Consider the following 20842-nt stretch of genomic DNA (forward strand, 5'->3'; position numbering starts at 1 on the left):
CATATATTCTTCATCTTAGTCACCTTATATTGCATCAATTTATTAATTTTTTTGCAACAAGGGTCTATTCACACGTCCATGGTGTATTGCGGATCCGCAATACACCCAGCCGGCACCCCCCATAGAACTGCCTATTCTTGTCCGCAATTGCGGAGCCGCGTCCCGAAAGTTCGGGGACGCGCGCTGGAAATGCGGATGCGGAGAGCACATAGTGTGCTCTCCGCATTGATTCCTGCCCCATTGAGAATAAATTGGTCCGCACCCGTTCCCGATATTGCGGAACGGATGCTGACCCATTTGCGGACGTGTGAATGGACCCTAACTCATACTTGTAACCCGGTTACGAATTGTTACAAATAAAATATGCTCAATAAAAACCTAATAAAAAATGTTTTCCTCCATGTGTAAAGGAAGCCTCAAGAATACATTTTAATTATTTAATAAATATAAATAGTTATAAATTGTAAGGGATCGCAATCACAGACTTTTCCTCTGACAACGGGGTTCCAGTCCAAAAGGTGCTTCACCATCACAAACAGACATCGAAAATAAACACCTGCCTGTCTTGGCTCTACCTAATACACGTGTAGTCTGTACCTCACCTATAGAGCACAGTTCACACATGGGATTAGATCAGACTTCCTCAGCCATACGCGGTCCAGCAGCCTCCAGGCAGTGACCACACCAGCACCCTTGGGGGTAGATGGTCCAGAAGTCCTCCCAACTCTGACCGCGCAACTCTTTCTTTAGGCGTCGCTGGGCCCCCCAAACTTCAGGCTTTACAAAGGCTTGTGGCATCCTAGCTGAGACCACACAGAGCCTCTCAGGCTTCCTCAGCCTTTCTTCCTCCAAGTCATACACAGAAGGTTGTTTTATCCCTCCGTGATTACAGCAGCAGGCCTCACCTGCGATCACCTCCGGCAAAAGACAATACATGTAGGGGAAGGGTGTAGACTGGCAGATCCCACTACCAAACCTATCCCCAAGTCCACATGAAATCCAGCCCAGAACAACATCAAGACCAGGCATGCTCAACCTGCGGCCCTCCACAATGCCCTGCTGTAGGCTGATAGCTGTAGGCTGTTCAGGCATGCTGGAAGTTGTAGTTTTGCAACAGCTGGAGGGCCACAGGTTGAGCATGCCTGGTCTAGACAAAACTGTCTCAGCAAACTACACTTTGCTGAAACCACTGCAGCTTTCTGGATTTCAGTTATCTCACCCAGCTGAGGTATCTCGGTGGAATACACACGTCTCTCAGAACTTAATACTGTACACATCACCACAAAATATTTATTTTAATATTTATGAAATACTTTACATTCACACGCCTCATTCAGACAGTAGTATTTTGGTCCGTGTCTGATCCTCTTTTTTGCTCATTCACTTCTATCGGGCCGCAAAAAAAAACTGTTGTCATCTGTGTGCTGTCTGCATTCTGCAACCATGCCGCAAATAGAATAGAACATGATATGGTCATTTGAATGAACCCCAATGTTCACATTTTCAAGAGCCTCTGGGAATTAGCATCCCAAAATAATGAAGCGCTTTGATGCATGAAAAGTAGAGAACATGTGATGTTATAATCAATACAGGTCAAGAGGGGACACGTTAACCACTTCAGCCCCGCTAGCTGAAACCCCCTTAATGACCAGACCACTTTTTACACTTCTGCACTACACTACTTTCGCCGTTTATCGCTCGGTCATGCAACTTACCACCCAAATGAATTTTACCTCCTTTTCTTCTCACTAATAGAGCTTTCATTTGGTGGTATTTTATTGCTGCTGACATTTTTACTTTTTTTGTTATTAATCGAAATGTAATGATTTTTTTGCAAAAAAATGACAGTTTTCACTTTCAGCTGTAAAATTTTGCAATTTTACATATACCCATGCTGAGTGAGAGAAATATCTTGGCAAAAGACAACTTTTCCCATTTTTTTATACAAAGTTGGCATTTGACCAAGATATTTTTCTCACCCAGCATGGGTATATGTAAAATGACACCCCAAAACACATTCCCCAACTTCTCCTTAGTACGGCGATACCAGATGTGTCCCACTTTTTTGCAGCCAAGGTGGGCAAAGGGGCCCAAATTCCTTTTAGGAGGGCATTTTTAGACATTTGGATCCCAGACTTCTTCTCACACTTTCGGGCCCCTAAAAAGCCAGGGCAGTATAAATACCCCACATGTGACCCCACTTTGGAAAGAAGACACCCCAAGGTATTCAATGAGGGGCCTGGCGAGTTCATAGAAATATATTTTTTTTTTGTTGCATAAGTTAGCGGAAATTGATTTTTTTTTGTTTCTTTTCTCACAAAGTCTCACTTTCCGCTAACTTAGGACAAAAATTTCAATCTTTCATGGACTCAATATGCCCCTCATGGAATACCTTGGGGTGTCTTCTTTCCGAAATGGGGTCACATGTGGGGTATTTATACTGCCCTGGCTTTTTAGGGGCCCTAAAGCGTGAGAAGAAGTCTGGAATATAAATGTCTAAAAATGTTTACGCATTTGGATTCCGTGAGGGGTATGGTGAGTTCATGTGAGATTTTATTTTTTGACACAAGTTAGTGGAATATGAGACTTAGTAAGAAAAAACAAAAACAAACAAAAAATTTCCGCTAACTTGGGCCAAAAAAATGTCTGAATGGAGCCTTACAGGGGGGGGGTGATCAATGACAGGAGGGTGATCAATGACAGGGGGGTGATCACCCATATAGACTCCCTGATCACCCCCCTGTCATTGATCACCCCCTGTAAGGCTCCATTCAGACGTCCGCATGATTTTTACGGATACATGGATCGGATCCGCAAAACACATGCGGACGTCTGAATGGAGCCTTACAGGGGGGTGATCAATGACAGGGGGTGATCAGGGTGATCACCCCCCTGTCATTGATCACCCCCCTGTAAGGCTCCATTCAGACGTCCGTATGATTTTTACGGATCCATGGATACATTTATCGGATCCGCAAAACACATGCGGACGTCTGAATGGAGCCTTACAGGGGGGTGATCAATGACAGGGGGTGATCAGGGTGATCACCCCCCTGTCACTGATCACCCCCCCTGTAAGGCTCCATTCAGACGTCCGTATGATTTTTACGGATCCATGGATACATGGATCGGATCCGCAAAACACATGCGGACGTCTGAATGGAGCCTTACAGGGGGGTGATCAATGACAGGGGGTGATCAGGGAGTGTATATGGGTGATCACCCCTCTGTCATTGATCACCCCCCTGTAAGGCTCCATTCAGACGTCCGCATGATTTTTACGGATCCATGGATACCAAAACACATGCGGACGTCTGAATGGAGCCCTACAGGGGGGTGATCAATGACAGGGGGTGATCACCCGCCTGTCATTGATCACCCCCCTGTAAGGCTCCATTCAGACGTCCGCATGTGTTTTGCGGATCCTATCCATGGATCCGTAAAAATCATACGGACGTCTGAATGGAGCCTTACAGGGGGGTGATCAATGACAGGGGGGTGATCAATGACAGGGGGGTGATCAGGGAATCTATATGGGTGATCACCCGCCTGTCATTGATCACCCCCCTGTAAGGCTCCATTCAGACGTCCGCATGTGTTTTGCGGATCCGATCCATGTATCCGTGGATCCGTAAAAATCATACGGACGTCTGAACGGAGCCTGACAGGGGGGTGATCAATGACAGGGGGGTGATCAGGGAGTTTATATGGGGTGATCATGGGTGATCAGGGGTTCATAAGGGGTTAATAAGTGACGGGGGGGGGGGTGTAGTGTAGTGTGGTGTGGTGTGGTGTTTGGTGCGACTTTACTGAGCTGCCTGTGTCCTCTGGTGGTCGATCCAAACAAAAGGGACCACCAGAGGACCAGGTAGCAGGTATATTAGATGCGGTTATCAAAACAGCGTCTAATATACCTGTTAGGGGTTAAAAAAATCACTGCCGCTGGCAGGCTGGAGATCCACTCGCTTACCTTCCGTTCCTGTGAGCGCGCGCGCCTGTGTGCGCGCGCGTTTACAGGAAATCTCGCGAGATGACGCGCCGATGCGTCCAGGAGGAATAAATCAACCACCTCCCGGACGCATCGGTGCGTTAGGCAGTCGGGAGGTGGTTAAACATGAGGTTTGCTAAGCTAGCTTCCATTTAAAGGGAACCTGTCATCAACTTTATGCTGCCCATACTAACGACAGAATAAAGTAGAGACAGGTGAGTTGATTTCAGCGGTCTGTCATTTATTAGTTAAAAGTAAGTGGTTGCCGAGAACCAACATCACAAACATTGCAAACTGGGCCTGGAAAAGAGTCACGGCCACCTGAGAAGAGTCATGGTTATTTATGAATTCCTGCTCTCCTGCCCACCTGCTGATGACTGACAGTCTTCTACCTGGTTTTCTCCCTTTCTCTCTAGGAGAGAACTGCCAATAATCAGCAGGTGGACGGGGAGAGCAGGAGATTAGGAATAACCATGACTCTTCTCAGGTAGATCTGACTCTTTTCAAGGCCTGGGCTGCAATGATTAAGATGCTGGTTCTCAGCAACCACTTACTTTTATCTCATCAGTGACACACCGCGGAAATCAGCATTTCTGTCACTAATTTATGCTGCCCTCAGTGAGATCAGCATAAAGTTGATGACAGGTTCCCTTTAAGTTAATTAAGTAAATTAAAAAAGCATACAGGTTGATGAATCACACTTAAAAAAGAAAACTGGAAAAACTAGGTACAGAATTTCTTCAATTGCAAATAGAATCTCGAATGTCCTTGTATATGATATGGTTTTGCGCTCATCGCTATAAATCGAACAGGAATCGGAGTGATTAATGTCCTTCACAGAATGAACCACACATTTGCAAACAAAACAGAAATACGCAGTCACAAATTTCCATTATGCCCCTTAAGTGTCCTTTCACCCGCACAGGTATTCTGGCCAGTAATGTGAGCCAATCACTCATGTTGACCAGCACTTGTTACCTGCATTTACATGCATTTTCAGTACTAGGGGACAAACAATCGTTAATACGATCATTCGTTTAACTTTTCACACAGGGCGAGGTGCTCCAGACATGTGCATGAAAGATGCGATAGGTCAAGAAATAAGCAATCAGCCGCATGTTTAGACAAGGCAATGATCGACCCATGTAAATAGCCATTTTTCACATGGGTTCCACATTAGGAGCATCATATATTTCAGGGGTAGATTATAATCAATGGCGTAACTATAGGGGATGCAGCAGGCCCCCTCATCGCACTATTTGATCTCCTTTCTGGTTTCCTTTGATTTCTGGCATCAAAGATACTGTAAATCTGAGACACTGAGGATTTACAATGCTGTCAGAAAAGATATCATTAACCTTTTAATGCCAAAAGTAGCAGTAGGTCAGTATACAGTCAAGGAAGGGAAGCTGTGGAAAAAACACAGACAGGTGGTTGCAAGGATTACAGCACATGTCTATATGGAAGAGACAGCAGAGATTATACAGGAGATTATAGTCTGTCCCTAGTGGTGGTGTGTAGGAGCATCCAGTAACTAATGTGAAGCCCATATCCGACCCAACAGTCCAATAAGATTAAAGTTGGATGTTCATGCGCTGGCTGACACCAGAGAGGAAGCGCACGCATAGAAGAACTAGACAAAATGTTGTATGAAACCTCCGTCCCTCTTCCAAACACCTTAGGCTACTTTCACACTAGCGTTCGGGCGGATCCGTTCTGAACGGATCCGCTCATAATAATGCAGACGGAGGCTCCGTTCAGAACGGATCCGTCTGCATTATTTTTAGCATAGAACAGCTAAGTGTGAAAATAGCCTAGTACGGATCCGTCCAGACTTTCAATGTAAAGTCAATGGGGGACGGATCCGCTTGAAGATTGAGCCACATTGTGGCATCTTCAAACGGATCCGTCCCCATTGACTTACATTGAAAGTCTGGACGGATCCACACGGATCCGCACGCCTCCGCACGGCCAGGCGGACACCCGAACGCTGCAAGCAGCGTTCAGCTGTCCGCCTGTCCGTGCGGAGGCGAGCGGAGCGGAGGCTGAACGCCGCCAGACTGATGCAGTCTGAGCGGATCCGCCTCCATTCAGACTGCATCAGGGCTGGACGGCTGCGTTCGGGTCCGCTCGTGAGCTCCTTCAAACGGAGCTCACGAGCGGACCAGCGAACGCTAGTGTGAAAGCAGCCTTAGATGGTGCCCAAATTCTCTGGGCAATGTTTTCACTACTTATGAGGACTATGCATACCCTACTTATCTGTATGCTTTATCTATCTGGAAACATTATGCACTTTTCTATTTATTTGCATGCTATGAGGGTCTTAGCACTGTATGTACTATTTATCTAGAGAGGGTTATTTCACGTGTACACTGCAGTGAAGCACAAAAACTATGTAGTACTTAAAGGGGTTCTGCGCTTTGTTTAAACTGATGATCTATCCTCTGGATAGATCAGCATGATCTATCCTCTGGATAGATCAGCATCTTATGGGCGGGGGTCCAACACCCGGGACCCCCGCCGATCAGCTGTTTGAGAAGGAGCGCCGCGGCCTTCTCACTGTTTACCGCAGGCCCAGTGACGTCACGACTAGTATCAACTTGCCTGGGAGCGGCAAAGCTCAGTTTAAACAAAGTGCAGAACCACTTTAAACAAGCAACTTAACCATGGATGGAAGCAGCATGGCATTAGGCACTCAAGGGGTCATTTATCAAACTGGTGTAAAGTAAGACTGGCTTAGTTGCCCATAGCAACCAATCAGATGCCACCTTTCATTTTTGACAGCTCATTCAGAAAACGAAAGGTGGAATCTGATCGGCCACTTATACTTTACACCAGTTTGATAAATGACCCCCCCAGTATTTTGTTGTATGGTGCTTTAGCCTGGCATTCTATCATCCCCTGCAACAGATGCATCCGACATGTCTCTATAATACTGCATGCAATGGCACCACATTTATTTTCTGGTTAAATTCTGTATGGCTCTGAGCGGAAAAACCTTTGTATGGTGTAGAACCACTGTGTCAACTGATTGGATTGACTTTGGGCTAAACCTAAGAGCATTATCCTGGTGACTCCTTGGTATTCCCCCTTCTACTTCTATACAATCTATGGACTTCGCTGCAAGGAACCACCAGACCGCTACCTCTTTAAGTAGCCCTGGTAAGCTAAAAAGCTGACCTACAGGAGTCAGACACTGGCGGAAGGCACTGAAGGAACACGTAGTGAGTAACAGGCCGAGGTCAGGGCAGGCAGAGTATGAATGAATCTGGGAAACAGGTCCTAAGTGAGGGCTGGCAGCAGAGGGTGAAAGGCAAAGGTCAGTACACAGACAGACAACAGGAAAACAGTACTCCTCTGCAAAGAACATAGCAAGTTGCCCAGGCAAGGAAACAGGGTCAGCAGCACAGAGTTAAAGCAGAAGCTGATCAGTAATTAGAAGGAACACACAGACCAAGGAGAGGAGGAGAGTTGTAGTGAAAGGAGAAGTAGTTCATTAAGAAATCTTTCTAATATAAGCAGCAGAGCAGTGATTGACACAGGCTGCCTATGTAACATATACAAAGGAAAGGAATAAGCCCATAAGTACAGAGCCGTAATACAGTACTAAGGGTAGGCTCATAGGCATTCTATTTGCACACATTGCTCAATTGAAAAATTAAATGATATTGCTATGATATCGTTCTTTATTGTGGTAAGAATGATGGGTTGCAAGCATGTTCTGGCTCCCATCTTCTTAAAGCAAAAGTGCTCTAGCCCTAGCCTCTATACAGGACCATCCCATTGCTCTATGCTTGAGAATTAAGGTCCATTTGGTTCCCGCCTTATGCAGATGTTTGTTCCTGGTTATTCTGTTACAGACCCAGCTTGTATATTTGACTACATCCACCCATCCGCTGTCTTTCCTGATCTTTGGTTGACTATTAGTTACGAAGGAACACCGCATGCCTTGACCTATGCACTGTAAGACTATGATTACTACTACCCTGGCACCTTGTCCTGGTGTCTACTCTCCATCTAGGTGCTGCCTGTTAATGAAGACTACTCTGGATGTAGAAATCTAGAGCTTCCTAATGGTGAAGCCTACACCCCCTAGTGGGGGGGGGTTAAGGGTGAAGAACTCGGAGTCCCTTAGATTCCATTTCCTGGTTTAGACCAAAGCCAAATCTGTTTGTGGGTATACATCTCCTATTGACCTTGTTACACTGTGGTCTTCAAATAGTAATAAATTATTCTCACATATCCACGTTCATCCCTTCTCTCTTGTAATGACATCTAATCCTTTGGATAAAAAAGTAGATCTTCTGAATCTCATGTGAAAGGGGTTCACATATTGGGCCTTGAAAATATATTATCTTTAAAGAGAGCCTGTTAGCAGTTTTGTTGATGCAAAACTGCTGATAGAAATAGGTAGAGGCAGTGGACACGTGGTAATACATACCCATGTGCCTGCTTTTAATCCACTGAGAGCTATAAAAATGAATTTTGAATATCATGGATGCCACTCTCGCAAGTGCACCAGGGGCGGGCTGCAGTGCTACAGACGTCATTCTCAGCAGAGGGGAGAAGATGTGGAGCGGCTCATACACTTAGCCCAAAGCACTGCAATCTGCATCAACAAAACTGCTGACAGACTCCCTTTAAAGGACATCTGTCAGCATATTTGTACCTATGAAACTGGCTGACCTGTTGTATGTGTGCTGGCCAGCTGAAGGCATCTGCATTGGTCCCATGTTCATATGTGCCCGCATTGCTGAGAAATTTGATGTTTTAATATATGGAAATGAGCCTCTAGGAGCAATGGGGGCGTTGCCGTTACACCTAGACGCTCTCCTCTCCTTGCAACTGCTGTGTCCTCTCCACTTTGATTTACAGGGGCAGGCAGGCGTGATGATGTTTTTACTGCCTGGCTCTGTCAAAGTGCAGAGGGAGCAGCATATGCAGAGACAGCAGAGCTTCTAGGTGTAACAGCAACTCCCCCGTTGCTCCTAGAGGCTCATTTGCATATATTAAAACATCATTTTTTTGATCAGCAATGCAATCACATATGAACACGGGACCAACCCAAATGCCTTCAGCTGCCAAGTGCACATGCAACAGGTCAGCCAGTGTCATAGGTACAAATCTGCTGACAGATGCCCTTTCAGACAACACTTTGAGCATGCACAATGCAACTTCGCCAGAGTTTTTCATACATTACCTTCCCAAATTAACACTCCAGCTTCCTTTTTGATAAATTTGAACCAAAATTTGTTAGTGAATGGCTCCTCCAATAGTACCTCTCCCACCCAGAGAGATGGCTCAATAGTGGACAGAGGACATCGTGTGGGCTTCATTGGTACGGCAAACTGCGGGTCCCAGGCTCCCATCTCTGCCCTTGAGCCAAGCACCAAGAGTTCAGTGTCTGTGTGACTGAGAGTGATGACCACGCCAAATCTGAAGAACATCGGCTTCATGGTCACTACAAAAGATGAGATCGTTAATAGACATTTATTGAAAAATTTGCTTTTATCTTTCAAATCCTAAAATCTTACAAATTTTATCTTAGACTTACAAATACAGAATACATTTTGGGGCGCACAACCTACTCCATCAGAGGGTGGGGCTCCAGGGACTAAGGGTTTTACAATTTCTGCAAACTACAATGAAAAGTCCAACATGCAACCACCTCTCAAGAGACCCCTATGTGTGTAATAGATGAGATTCCCATAGATAACTGCCACCTATGACATATTAATGGAATATTCTGTGGATAGGCCATAGATGTCTAAGATGGGAATCACTCTGGGTAAAACTGACGCAAGGCAGACAGGGCCGTTTGAAGGAATTTGGGGGCCCCAAGCAAAATAGACATGGAGGCCCCCTCATCCACACCTTACGCACGCAAAGCCTACAGGAACCACAGTATAGCCATACAGTTTAAGTTCACCCACACTTTATATAAATAAAAAAGGAGGTTTACAGTGCAAATACTGCTGTTGCATTTAATGTGCATGAAATTTGAACAGTGCCATCCACAGATCTCCCCCCTAAACAGTGCCATCCACAGATCTCCCCCCTAAACAGTGCCATCCACAGATCTCCCCCCTAAACAGTGCCATCCACAGATCTCCCCCCTAAACAGTGCCATCCACAGATCTCCCCCCTAAACAGTGCCATCCACAGATCTCCCCCCTAAACAGTGCCATCCACAGATCTCCCCCCTAAACAGTGCCATCCACAGATCTCCCCCCTAAACAGTGCCATCCACAGATCTCCCCCCTAAACAGTGCCATCCACAGATCTCCCCCCTAAACAGTGCCATCCACAGATCTCCCCCCTAAACAGTGCCATCCACAGATCCCTCCTCCCCTAAACAGTGCCATCCACAGATCTCCCCCTAAACAGTGCCATCCACAGATCTCCCCCTAAACAGTGCCGCCACAGATCATCCCTCCCTAAACAGTGCCATCCACAGATCATCCCCCCCTAAACAGTGCCATCCACAGATCCCCCCCCCTAAACAGTGCCATCCACAGATCCCCCCCTAAACAGTGCCTTCCACAGATCCCCCCTAAACAGTGCCTTCCACAGATCCCCCCTCCCCTAAACAGTGCCGCCACAGATCATCCCTCCCTAAACAGTGCCATCCACAGATCATCCCTCCCTAAACAGTGCCATCCACAGATCCCCCCCCTAAACAGTGCCATCCACAGATCCCCCCCCCCCCCCTAAACAGTGCCTTCCACAGATCCCCCTAAACAGTGCCTTCCACAGATCCCCCCCTCCCCTAAACAGTGCCATGATGGGGGGGAGAGGAGCACTATGGAGGCATCTCCTAGGGGGCATTATACTGGCACACATGGGGGGGAGAGGAGCACTATAGGGTATCTACTAGGGGTCATTATACTGGCACACATGGGGGGAGCGGAGCACTATGGGGTATCTACTAGGGGTCATTATACTGGCACACATGGGGGGAGAGGAGCACTATGGGGGCATCTACTAGGGGGCTTTATACTGGCACACATGGGGGGAGAGGAGCACTATGGGGGCATCTCCTAGGAGGCATTATACTGTGCCATCCACAGATCCCCCTACAGTGCCATCCACAGATCCCCCTCTCCGACGCTCACAGCAGTAAATTTGAACAGTGCCACCCACAGATCTCCCCCCTAAACAGTGCCACCCACAGATCTCCCCCCCAAACAGTGCCACCCACAGATCTCCCCCCCAAACAGTGCCACCCACAGATCTCCCCCCTAAACAGTGCCACCCACAGATCTCCCCCCTAAACAGTGCCACCCACAGATCTCCCCCCTAAACAGTGCCACCCACAGATCTCCCCCCTAAACAGTGCCATCCACAGATCTCCCCCTTAAACAGTGCCATCCACAGATCTCCCCCTTAAACAGTGCCATCCACAGATCTCCCCCTTAAACAGTGCCATCCACAGATCTCCCCCTAAACAGTGCCGTCACAGATCCCTCCTCCCCTAAACAGTGCCATCCACAGATCATCCCTCCCCTAAACAGTGCCATCCACAGATCCCCCCCTAAACAGTGCCATCCACAGATCCCCCCCCTAAACAGTGCCTTCCACAGATCCCCCCTCCCCTAAACAGTGCCATGATGGGGGGGGAGAGGAGCACTATGGAGGCATCTCCTAGGGGGCATTATACTGGCACACATGGGGGGGAGAGGAGCACTATAGGGTATCTACTAGGGGTCATTATACTGGCACACATGGAGGGAGCGGAGCACTATGGGGTATCTACTAGGGGTCATTATACTGGCACACATAGGGGGAGAGGAGCACTATGGGGGCATCTACTAGGGGGCTTTATACTGGCACACATGGGGGGAGAGGAGCACTATGGGGGCATCTCCTAGGAGGCATTATACTGTGCCATCCACAGATCCCCCTGCAGTGCCATCCACAGATCCCCCTCTCCGACGCTCACAGCAGTATATTTATAAACAAATCAGTAACTACTTTAACTTTAATCATTGCTCATTGATGAGCTCTTTACTTGGATTAGTGCAGGCGGCAGGCGGCCTGCGCCGCCTAGTGGGAGGAGCAGGCGCGTGACGTCGGTCAGTGAGTGAGCGCTGCCCCCTGCACTGCCTGCTATTACCGGAGCTAAGACAAAGTAAGATATCCAAATAATCCAAGTAAAGAGCTCAGCAATGAGCAATGATTAAAGTTAAAGTAGTTACTGATTAGTTAGTTTATAAATATACTGCTGTGAGCGGCGTGTCCCTGTATATTCTAACCCCCAGGCAAGCGTCCCTGTCACCATGGGAACGCCCGGGGGTTAGAATATACCATTGGATTTGAGTTTTTACGATCTCACTGAGCTTGTAAAACTCAGATCCGATGGTATATTCTAACCCGCAGGCAAGCGTCCCCGTCACCATGGGAACACCTGAGGGTTAGAATATACCATCGGGCACCGGCTCTGCTTGGCCCCGGGCCAGCTCGGGGCCCCAAGCAATTGCTTGTTTTGCCTGTTGGGTAGCGACGGGCCTGAAAGCAGAGCATGACAGGTGGGTTTATAGAGAGAACACCACCAGTCATGTGTCGCCTCCTCATGTCTGCACCAGTTATAGCACAGCAAAAGTGCCTTCAAACGCAGCAAATTTTGTTGTAGAACATTTCTGCAACTGAAAATCAGTTCCATTCATCTGAATGAGGCTTGAGGAAATCCATGGGCTTCCCACCAGAATAAATCCATTCAAATGAATGGAACTGAATTATTTTCTGCAACAAAATCTGCCGCAAGTGAAGGCAACTTAATGCTAGAGCCACACGTGCCAGATTTCTCCACTGAAAGACCACCTGAAGATTTTACCAGAAAATCCACAGCAAATCTGCAGCAAATTTCACATGTATAGTAACAAGAGGATATCTATGTGGGCAATGTGTTTTCCCCTCTTCTCCTGCTGGACCTGTTCCCCACCGGTCACTTCCTCCTTTTCCGGTACACTGCTGAATTCACTGCGTTCTGGTTCCCGGTTGTAAACTTTCAGCAAGGACTGAGGTCGCGTGTGCAGCTGCATGACGTGTCCCCTCAAGTAGCATGTCACAGGGTCACATGCCCCTTTGTGGACAGGTCACGGCTGCAGCCAGTTATTGGCCGCAGAAGCACAAGTGACCCCAGTCCATGAGGAAAGTTTACAATTAGGGATTGAAGAACAGTAAATGCAGTGGTGGACCTGCTGGGAGCAGGTAAGTAGGCTTACTTACACAGGTCCAGAGGAGAGGGGACTAAAAATTGTTAAAAAGCTGGGCAACCTCTTTAGGTTACTTAGAACTTATACAGTTCCACAAGGCCTTCACAACAGTCCCAGTCACAATCACACTGCCAGCCAGCTCCAGGTTTACCAGTGTAACTACAGAATACAGTGTACTGTAGAGAACAGTGCCAGGTTTACCGGTGTAGCTACAGAACACAGTGCACCATACAGAACTGCGCCAGTGTAGCTACAGAATACAGGGCACCCTACAGAACAGCGCCAGGTTTACCAGTGTAGCTACAGAATACAGTGTACTGTACAGAACAGCTCCAGGTTTACCAGTGTGGCTACAAAATACAGTGTACTGTACAGAACAGCTCCAGGTTTACCAGTGTGGCTACAGAATACAGTGTACTGTACAGAACAGCTCCAGGTTTACCAGTGTGGCTACAGAATACAGTGTACTGTACAGAACAGCTCCAGGTTTACCAGTGTGGCTACAAAATACAGTGTACTGTGCAGAACAGCTCCAGGTTCACCAGTGTAACTACAGAATACAGTGTACTGTACAGAACAGCTCCAGGTTTACCAGTGTAACTACAGAATACAGTGTACTGTACAGAACAGTGCCAGGTTTACCGGTGTAGCTACAGAACACAGTGCACCATACAGAACTGCGCCAGTGTAGCTACAGAATACAGGGCACCCTACGGAACAGCGCCAGGTTTACCAGTGTAGCTACAGAATACAGTGTACTGTACAGAACAGCTCCAGGTTTACCAGTGTGGCTACAAATTACAGTGTACTGTACAGAACAGCTCCAGGTTTACCAGTGTGGCTACAGAATACAGTGTACTGTACAGAACAGCTCCAGGTTTACCAGTGTAACTACAGAATACAGTGTACTGTACAGAAATGCTCCAGGTTTACCAGTGTAACTACAGAATACAGTGTACTGTACAGAAATGCTCCAGGTTTACCAGTGTAACTACAGAATACAGTGTACTGTACAGAACAGCTCCAGGTTTACCAGTGTAGCTACAGAATACGGTGCACTGTAAAGAACAGCTCCAGGTTCACCAGTGTAGCTACGGAATACGGTGTACTGTACAGAACAGCGCCAGGTTTACCAGTGTAGCTACGGAATACGGTGTACTGTACAGAACAGCTCCAGGTTTACCAGTGTGGCTACAGAATACAGTGTACTGTACAGAACAGCTCCAGGTTTACCAGTGTAACTACAGAATACAGTGTACTGTACAGAAATGCTCCAGGTTTACCAGTGTAACTACAGAATACAGTGTACTGTACAGAAATGCTCCAGGTTTACCAGTGTAACTACAGAATACAGTGTACTGTACATAAATGCTCCAGGTTTACCAGTGTAACTACAGAATACAGTGTACTGTACAGAACAGCTCCAGGTTCACCAGTGTAGCTACGGAATACGGTGTACTGTACAGAACAGCTCCAGGTTTACCAGTGTAGCTACAGAATACAGTGTACTGTACAGAAATGCTCCAGGTTTACCAGTGTAACTACAGAATACAGTGTACTGTACAGAAATGCTCCAGGTTTACCAGTGTAACTACAGAATACAGTGTACTGTACAGAAATGCTCCAGGTTTACCAGTGTAACTACAGAATACAGTGTACTGTACATAAATGCTCCAGGTTTACCAGTGTAACTACAGAATACAGTGTACTGTACAGAACAGCTCCAGGTTTACCGGTGTAGCTACAGAACACAGTGCACCATACAGAACTGCGCCAGTGTAGCTACAGAATACAGGGCACCCTACAGAACAGCTCCAGGTTCACCAGTGTAACTACAGAATACAGTGTACTGTACAGAACAGCGCCAGGTTTACCAGTGTAGCTACGGAATACGGTGTACTGTACAGAACAGCGCCAGGTTTACCAGTGTAGCTACGGAATACGGTGTACTGTACAGAACAGTGCCGGGTTTACCAGTGTAGCTACGGAATACGGTGTACTGTACAGAACAGTGCCGGGTTTACCAGTGTAGCTACAGAAAACGGTGCATGATCACGGTACAGAAAAGCACCAGGTTTTACCTGCCATCTTTCACAGCCAATCGTTTCTTTGTTTCTTGGAGGCAAAACCTTTTTTCTGACCCAAAAAAATCTAACTGCTCCCTCTGGTAATAACACATATGTACTTGGCTTTTGTTTTTTGTTTTTTTAATTCCTCTAACTGCAAACCAGATCTGCAGCATCTACCGTCCTGTGGAATCAACCATAACCGAGAATTCACAGTGCTGTAAATGATAGCTTATGTAAGGCTTGTAGCGCCCCACAATGGCAGAGCAGAGAACTACAGGTAGGCACGCGGATAAGAAGCGCGCACATAGTGCAGCCGTATACCTGTGCGGTGCTCAGGCCTATGTACCACAAGCCGTCTGCCCGGACGATGCGGCTCCGCCCACTTTCCTCGCGTCCTTTATATACTACGGTGTATGGGAAACGGGGAGGGCGGAATTACAGTTCCGGTATATACAGCACGTCTCCTACCGGACATTACCGTCACTCGCCTATGCTGCAGCGCTAGGAGCTGTTATTGAGGTGACATTACCGACTAGGTTCCAGCAGGGGGCGCTCGCCGTTCTGCGAGAAGAGGACAGCTGCTCTTGCTTGGTGTTCCCGTGTTGTATAGACCATTAATAGCTGTACAGTGACGTCAGCAGCGATGAGTGACGTCACCCTGCTCCATTGTGACACCACCGGCTCTGTGCTCCACTGATCTGCCAGCAGTGGTTAATCCTCCATGTTCTGACTGCTCTCCATGGAGATTTCCTGCCTTGTGTGAATGTACCTTTACTAAGAAGCAGCCTATTAGGCTCTGCCTCAGGCGAGGTTAAAAGGGGTCCACTGGGTCAAAGATATTTATGACCAGATATGTGGGGGTCTGACTCCTGGCACCCTCGCCAATCAGCTGTTTAAAGAGGACCTTTCACCAGGATACATGTATTGAAATAGTTATATTACCTTACAGTGCGGCCCCCAGTGATGTCTTTCTGCTTATTTTTATATTTTTTCAAAGGACACCCCCCCTTTTGTCCGCTGTGGTCCCCGTTTGTTTTGGTGCCCCATATGCTAATGAGGCAATTCGGTTCAACTAAGCGGGGACTCAAATTTGTCCTGGGCGCGGTTATCTTCTCCCTGGCTGCGAGCGCATCCAATCAGAGCGCCCCGCTCTTAGCCAGGGAGAACGAGCTCAAGTTCTCGCGAGATTAACTTGAGCTTTTACACATCCCGAGCCGTGTGCCATCTTGGAGTCCCTTAGGGGGTGGTGGGACATAAATTTGTAAAACTAACATCATGTTTGTTTGCCTAGGGGGAGTATCAGTAAAGGTTGAACAAGATGCTCATTTTCTAGGGTTGTTTTTCATACTTACCCACAGGATGCCGCTGCGATGCTCTCCGTCGGGGACTCCAAGATGGCGCACGGCTCGGGATGTGTAAAAGCTCAAATTAATCTTGCGAGAACTTGAGCTCCTTTTTCCTGGCTAAGAGATTGGCGCTCTGATTTGATGCACTCGCAGCCAGGGAGAAGATAACCGCGCCCAGTACAAATTCAAGTCCCCGCCTAGTTGAACCGAATTGCCTCATTAGCATATGAGACGCCAAAACAAACGGGGACCACAGCGGACAAAAGGGGGGGGGGGGTCCTTTGAAAAAAAAAAAAAAAAAAGCAGAAAGACATCACTGGGGGCCGCACTGTGAGGTAATCTAACTATTTCAATACATGTATCCTGGTGAAAGGTCCTCTTTAAAGGGAACCTATCACCGGGATTTTGTGTATAGAGCTGGGGACATGGGCTGCTAGATGGCCGCTAGCACATCTGCAATACCCAGTCCCCATAGCTCTGTGTGCTTTTATTGTGTAAAAAAAAAAAAAAACGATTTGATACGTATGCAAATTAACCTGAGATGAGTCCTGTATGTGAGATGAGTCAGGGACAGGACTCATCTCAGGTTAATTTGCATACGTATCAAATCGGGTTTTTTTTACACAATAAAAGCACAAAGAGCTATGGGGACTGGGTATTGCGGATGTGCTAGCTGTCATCTAGGAACCCACGTCCTCAGCTCTATACACGTTCCCTTTTTAGTCTGCCACAGCGCCATTTCTATGCAGGGACAGCTCAGTATGTGGTGTGACCAGCAGTTGTAATTACACTGAACTGGTATGAAATCCTTCAAACACCTGATCAGCAGCGGTCCTGGGAGTCAGACCCTGCCAATCCCATATTGGAGACCTATCCTGAGAATAAGTCAGCAATATTACTGCACTGCCTGACCCCTTTAAAGAAGTCTATAAATATAAAAAGTGGTTCATAGGACCTCTTCTCATACTGATCTGCCCCAAAGAGAATACAGTCTCGCTCAAAAGAACATACCTGAGACAGATTTCAGAGTTCCGGAGCCTTTACAGTCATAAATGACACCTATAGGGACTTTATCATGACTGCTGCCCGTAAAGATCATGCCACAAGAGTATTCCTGTGTTGTCCTAGGCCAGGGATCAGCAACCTCCAGGAACTCCCGCTGTTCTGAAACTACAACTCCCAGAATGCTCCATTTACTTCTATGGAAGTTAAGCCTGTTTCACATCTGCATTAAAACAGATCCGGCGGGGAACAGCCTTTTGGATCCGTGAATACCGGTCGCAACCGTGCACTACCGAGGTACCGTCTTGCCCTATTTACTATAATGGGGAGCAGCAGAGATTTGGCCGTCACCTGGCAAATATGCCGAGAGGTGGCCAGATAAAAATTGCTACGCGCAGCGGTATTTGCCTATCCGCTTCTTGGCATATTTGCTCGGTTGCAGTCAGATATCCGCCGGTCCCCATTATAGTGAATGTATCACGGTACCATCTGGTATTCACGGATCCGGCGGGCTGTTCCCAGCCGGAACAGTCTGCTTAACGCAAAAGTGAAACAAGGCTTAGAAGAGGCATCCTCAAACTGCGGCTCTCCAGCTGTTGTAAAACTACAACTCCCGCAATGCCCTGCTGTAGGCTGTTTGGGCATGCTGGGAGTTGTAGTTTTGCATCAGCTGGAGGACCGCAGTTTGAGAATGCTTGGCTTAGAAGAACAGCCAAGCATGTTTCATGCTGGGAGTTGTAGTTTCACAGCAGCTGGGGTGCCGAAGGTTGCTGATCTCTGTCCTAGGCAACATTTGATTGTGATGATGACACAATAGTGGTATGGGTCTTTTGTTGTTATGTTGCAGTGGTATTTATCGCTTGTCCAAACCAGTATCCCACTGCAGTGATGTCACAACGGTATGTGTCTTGTTCTAGGCAGAATTCCAAAGGATGATAGCTAGTAATCTATACTAATGATGTCACAGTGGTGTGATGACGACTGTATTTCTTTTCAGTAATTCAGTATTTTTTTCTTAGATGATATCACAATGGTTTGTTACTATTGTAACAGGCAGAACTCCATTATCATAATCATGTTTCTCTTTTGTCTTAGGCCTCATGCACACGACCGTTGTGTGCATCCGTGGCCGTTGTGCCGTTTTCCGTTTTTTTTCGCGGACCCATTGACTTTCAATGGGTCCGTGGAAAAATCGGAAAATGCACCGTTTTGCAGCCGAGACCGTGATCCGTGTATCCTGTCCGTCAAAAAAATGGGACCTGTCCTATTTTTTTGACGGACAACGGTTCACGGACCCATTCAAGTCAATGGGTCCGTGAAAGAACACGGATGCACACAAGATTGGCATCCATGTCCGTGATCCGTGGCCGTAGGTTACTTTCATACAGACGGATCCGAAGATCCGTCTGCATAAAAGCTTTTTCATAGCTGAGTTTTCACTTCGTGAAAACTCAGATCCGACAGTATATTCTAACACAGAGGCGTTCCCATGGTGATGGGGACGCTTCTAGTTAGAATATACAACGAACTGTGTATATGACTGCCCCCTGCTGCCTGGCAGCACCCGATCTCTTACAGGGGGCCGTGATCCGCACAAATAAACCCCTCAGGTGCTGCACCTGAAGGGGTTAATTGTGCTATAATAGCCCCCTGTAAGAGATCCGGGGCTGCCAGGCAGCAGGGGGCAGACCCCCCTCCCTCCCCAGTTTAAATTTCATTGGTGGCCAGTGCGCCCCCCTCCCTCTATTGTAATGATAACATTGGTGGCACAGTGTGCGCTCTCCTCCCTCCCTCTATTGTAATAATAGCATTGGTGGCACAGTGTGCGGCCCCCCTCCCTCCCTCTATCGCATTAACATTGGTAGCAGTGTGCGCCCCCCCTCCTCCCTCTATTGGGGAGCAGTGTGCGCCCCCCCCTCCCTCCCTCTATTCTTTTAATACATTGGTGGCAGTGTGCACACTGCCACCAATGCTATTATTACAATAGAGGGAGGGAGGGGGGGGCGCACACTGCCACCAATGGTATTATTACAATAGAGGGAGGGAGGGGGGGGCGCACACTGGCCACCAACGAGTTAACTACAGGGGAGGGAGGGGGGGCCCACTGGCCACCAATGAGTTAAAAACAGGGGGGGGGGGTGTCTGCCCCCTGCTGCCTGGCAGCACCTGCCAGGCAGCAGGGGGCAGTCATGTACACAGTTTTTTGGTATATTCTAACCTGAAGCCTCTGTGTTAGAATATACTGTCGGATCTGAGTTTCACGATGTAGCTCATATCCGACAGTATATTCTAACATAGAGGCGTTCCCATGGTGATCGGGACGCTTCAAGTTAAAATATACCATCGGATTGGAGAAAACTCCAATCCGATGGTATAAAAGAACTCCAGACTTTACATTGAAAGTCAATGGGGACAGATCAGTTTGAAATGGCACCATATTGTGTCAACTTCAAACGGATCCGTCCCCATTGACTTGCATTGTAATTCAGTATGGATTCGTTTGGCTCTGCACGGCCAGGCGGACACCAAAACGACTTTTTTTTCATGTCCGTGGATCCTCCAAAAATCAAGGAAGACCCACGGACGAATAAACGGTCACGGATCACGGACCTACGGACCCCGTTTTTGCAGACCGTGAAAAAATACTGTCGTGTGCATGAGGCCTTAGGCAGAATTCCATTGTGATGACGTCACAAAGAACTGTCTCTATTGTTATGGATTACAATGATGTCATTGTGGTATTTTTCTATAATCATACAATGTCTTCAGACCCTTTCACGTTTTTCTTATGCTGCGTTTTTTTTGCTAAAATAATACAAAAATCATGTTTTTCTCCATCAATCTACACTCAGTACCCGATAGTGAGAAGGTGAACACAGAGTTTTAGAAATTTTTGCTAATTCATTAAAGGGGTTATCCAATATCATAAACTGCCCACCCCCATGTGCCGGGCCCCTCCCAGGTAATATACTTACCCCGCTCCCCGTGCCGCTCCTGACCCCCTCATCGCCGTTGCTGTTTCTTCCTGTATGTGGATGAAAACATACAGTGTCGGGGGAGCAGCCAATGGCAGGCGGGGACGGGAACGAGCCTCCCTAGCGTCACCCGCGATGCTAGGCTGGCTCATCTAGCAGAAGACCGCAGCATAACAAAAAGTGAAGAAAGTGAAAGGGTCTGAAAACATTCTGAATGCATTGTAAATAGGACTCAATTGTAATGATG

The 20842-nt window shown here is 47.4% G+C and overlaps 1 protein-coding gene across 2 annotated transcripts in view; it reads right to left on the bottom strand.

Annotated features, from left to right (window-relative positions):
* The window catches only part of EPM2A (EPM2A glucan phosphatase, laforin), a 125603-nt gene extending 109818 nt beyond the window's left edge, over nt 1-15785 (bottom strand). The window contains exons 1-2 of one of the 2 annotated variants that reach the window (XM_044290000.1): nt 15594-15785; nt 9189-9449 (exon numbers count right to left, since the gene is read on the bottom strand). In XM_044290000.1, the coding sequence (XP_044145935.1) occupies nt 9189-9444 (256 nt within the window). In that variant the 5' untranslated portion in view covers nt 9445-9449; nt 15594-15785. Of the gene's footprint in view, nt 1-9188; nt 9450-15284; nt 15545-15593 lie in introns of those variants that run through there. The other variant, XM_044289999.1, reaches the window with a different exon arrangement.
* Between the last annotated feature and the right edge of the window lie 5057 nt (nt 15786-20842).

This window comes from Bufo gargarizans, chromosome 4, assembly GCF_014858855.1.
Source record: "Bufo gargarizans isolate SCDJY-AF-19 chromosome 4, ASM1485885v1, whole genome shotgun sequence".
Lineage (NCBI taxonomy): Eukaryota > Metazoa > Chordata > Amphibia > Anura > Bufonidae > Bufo > Bufo gargarizans.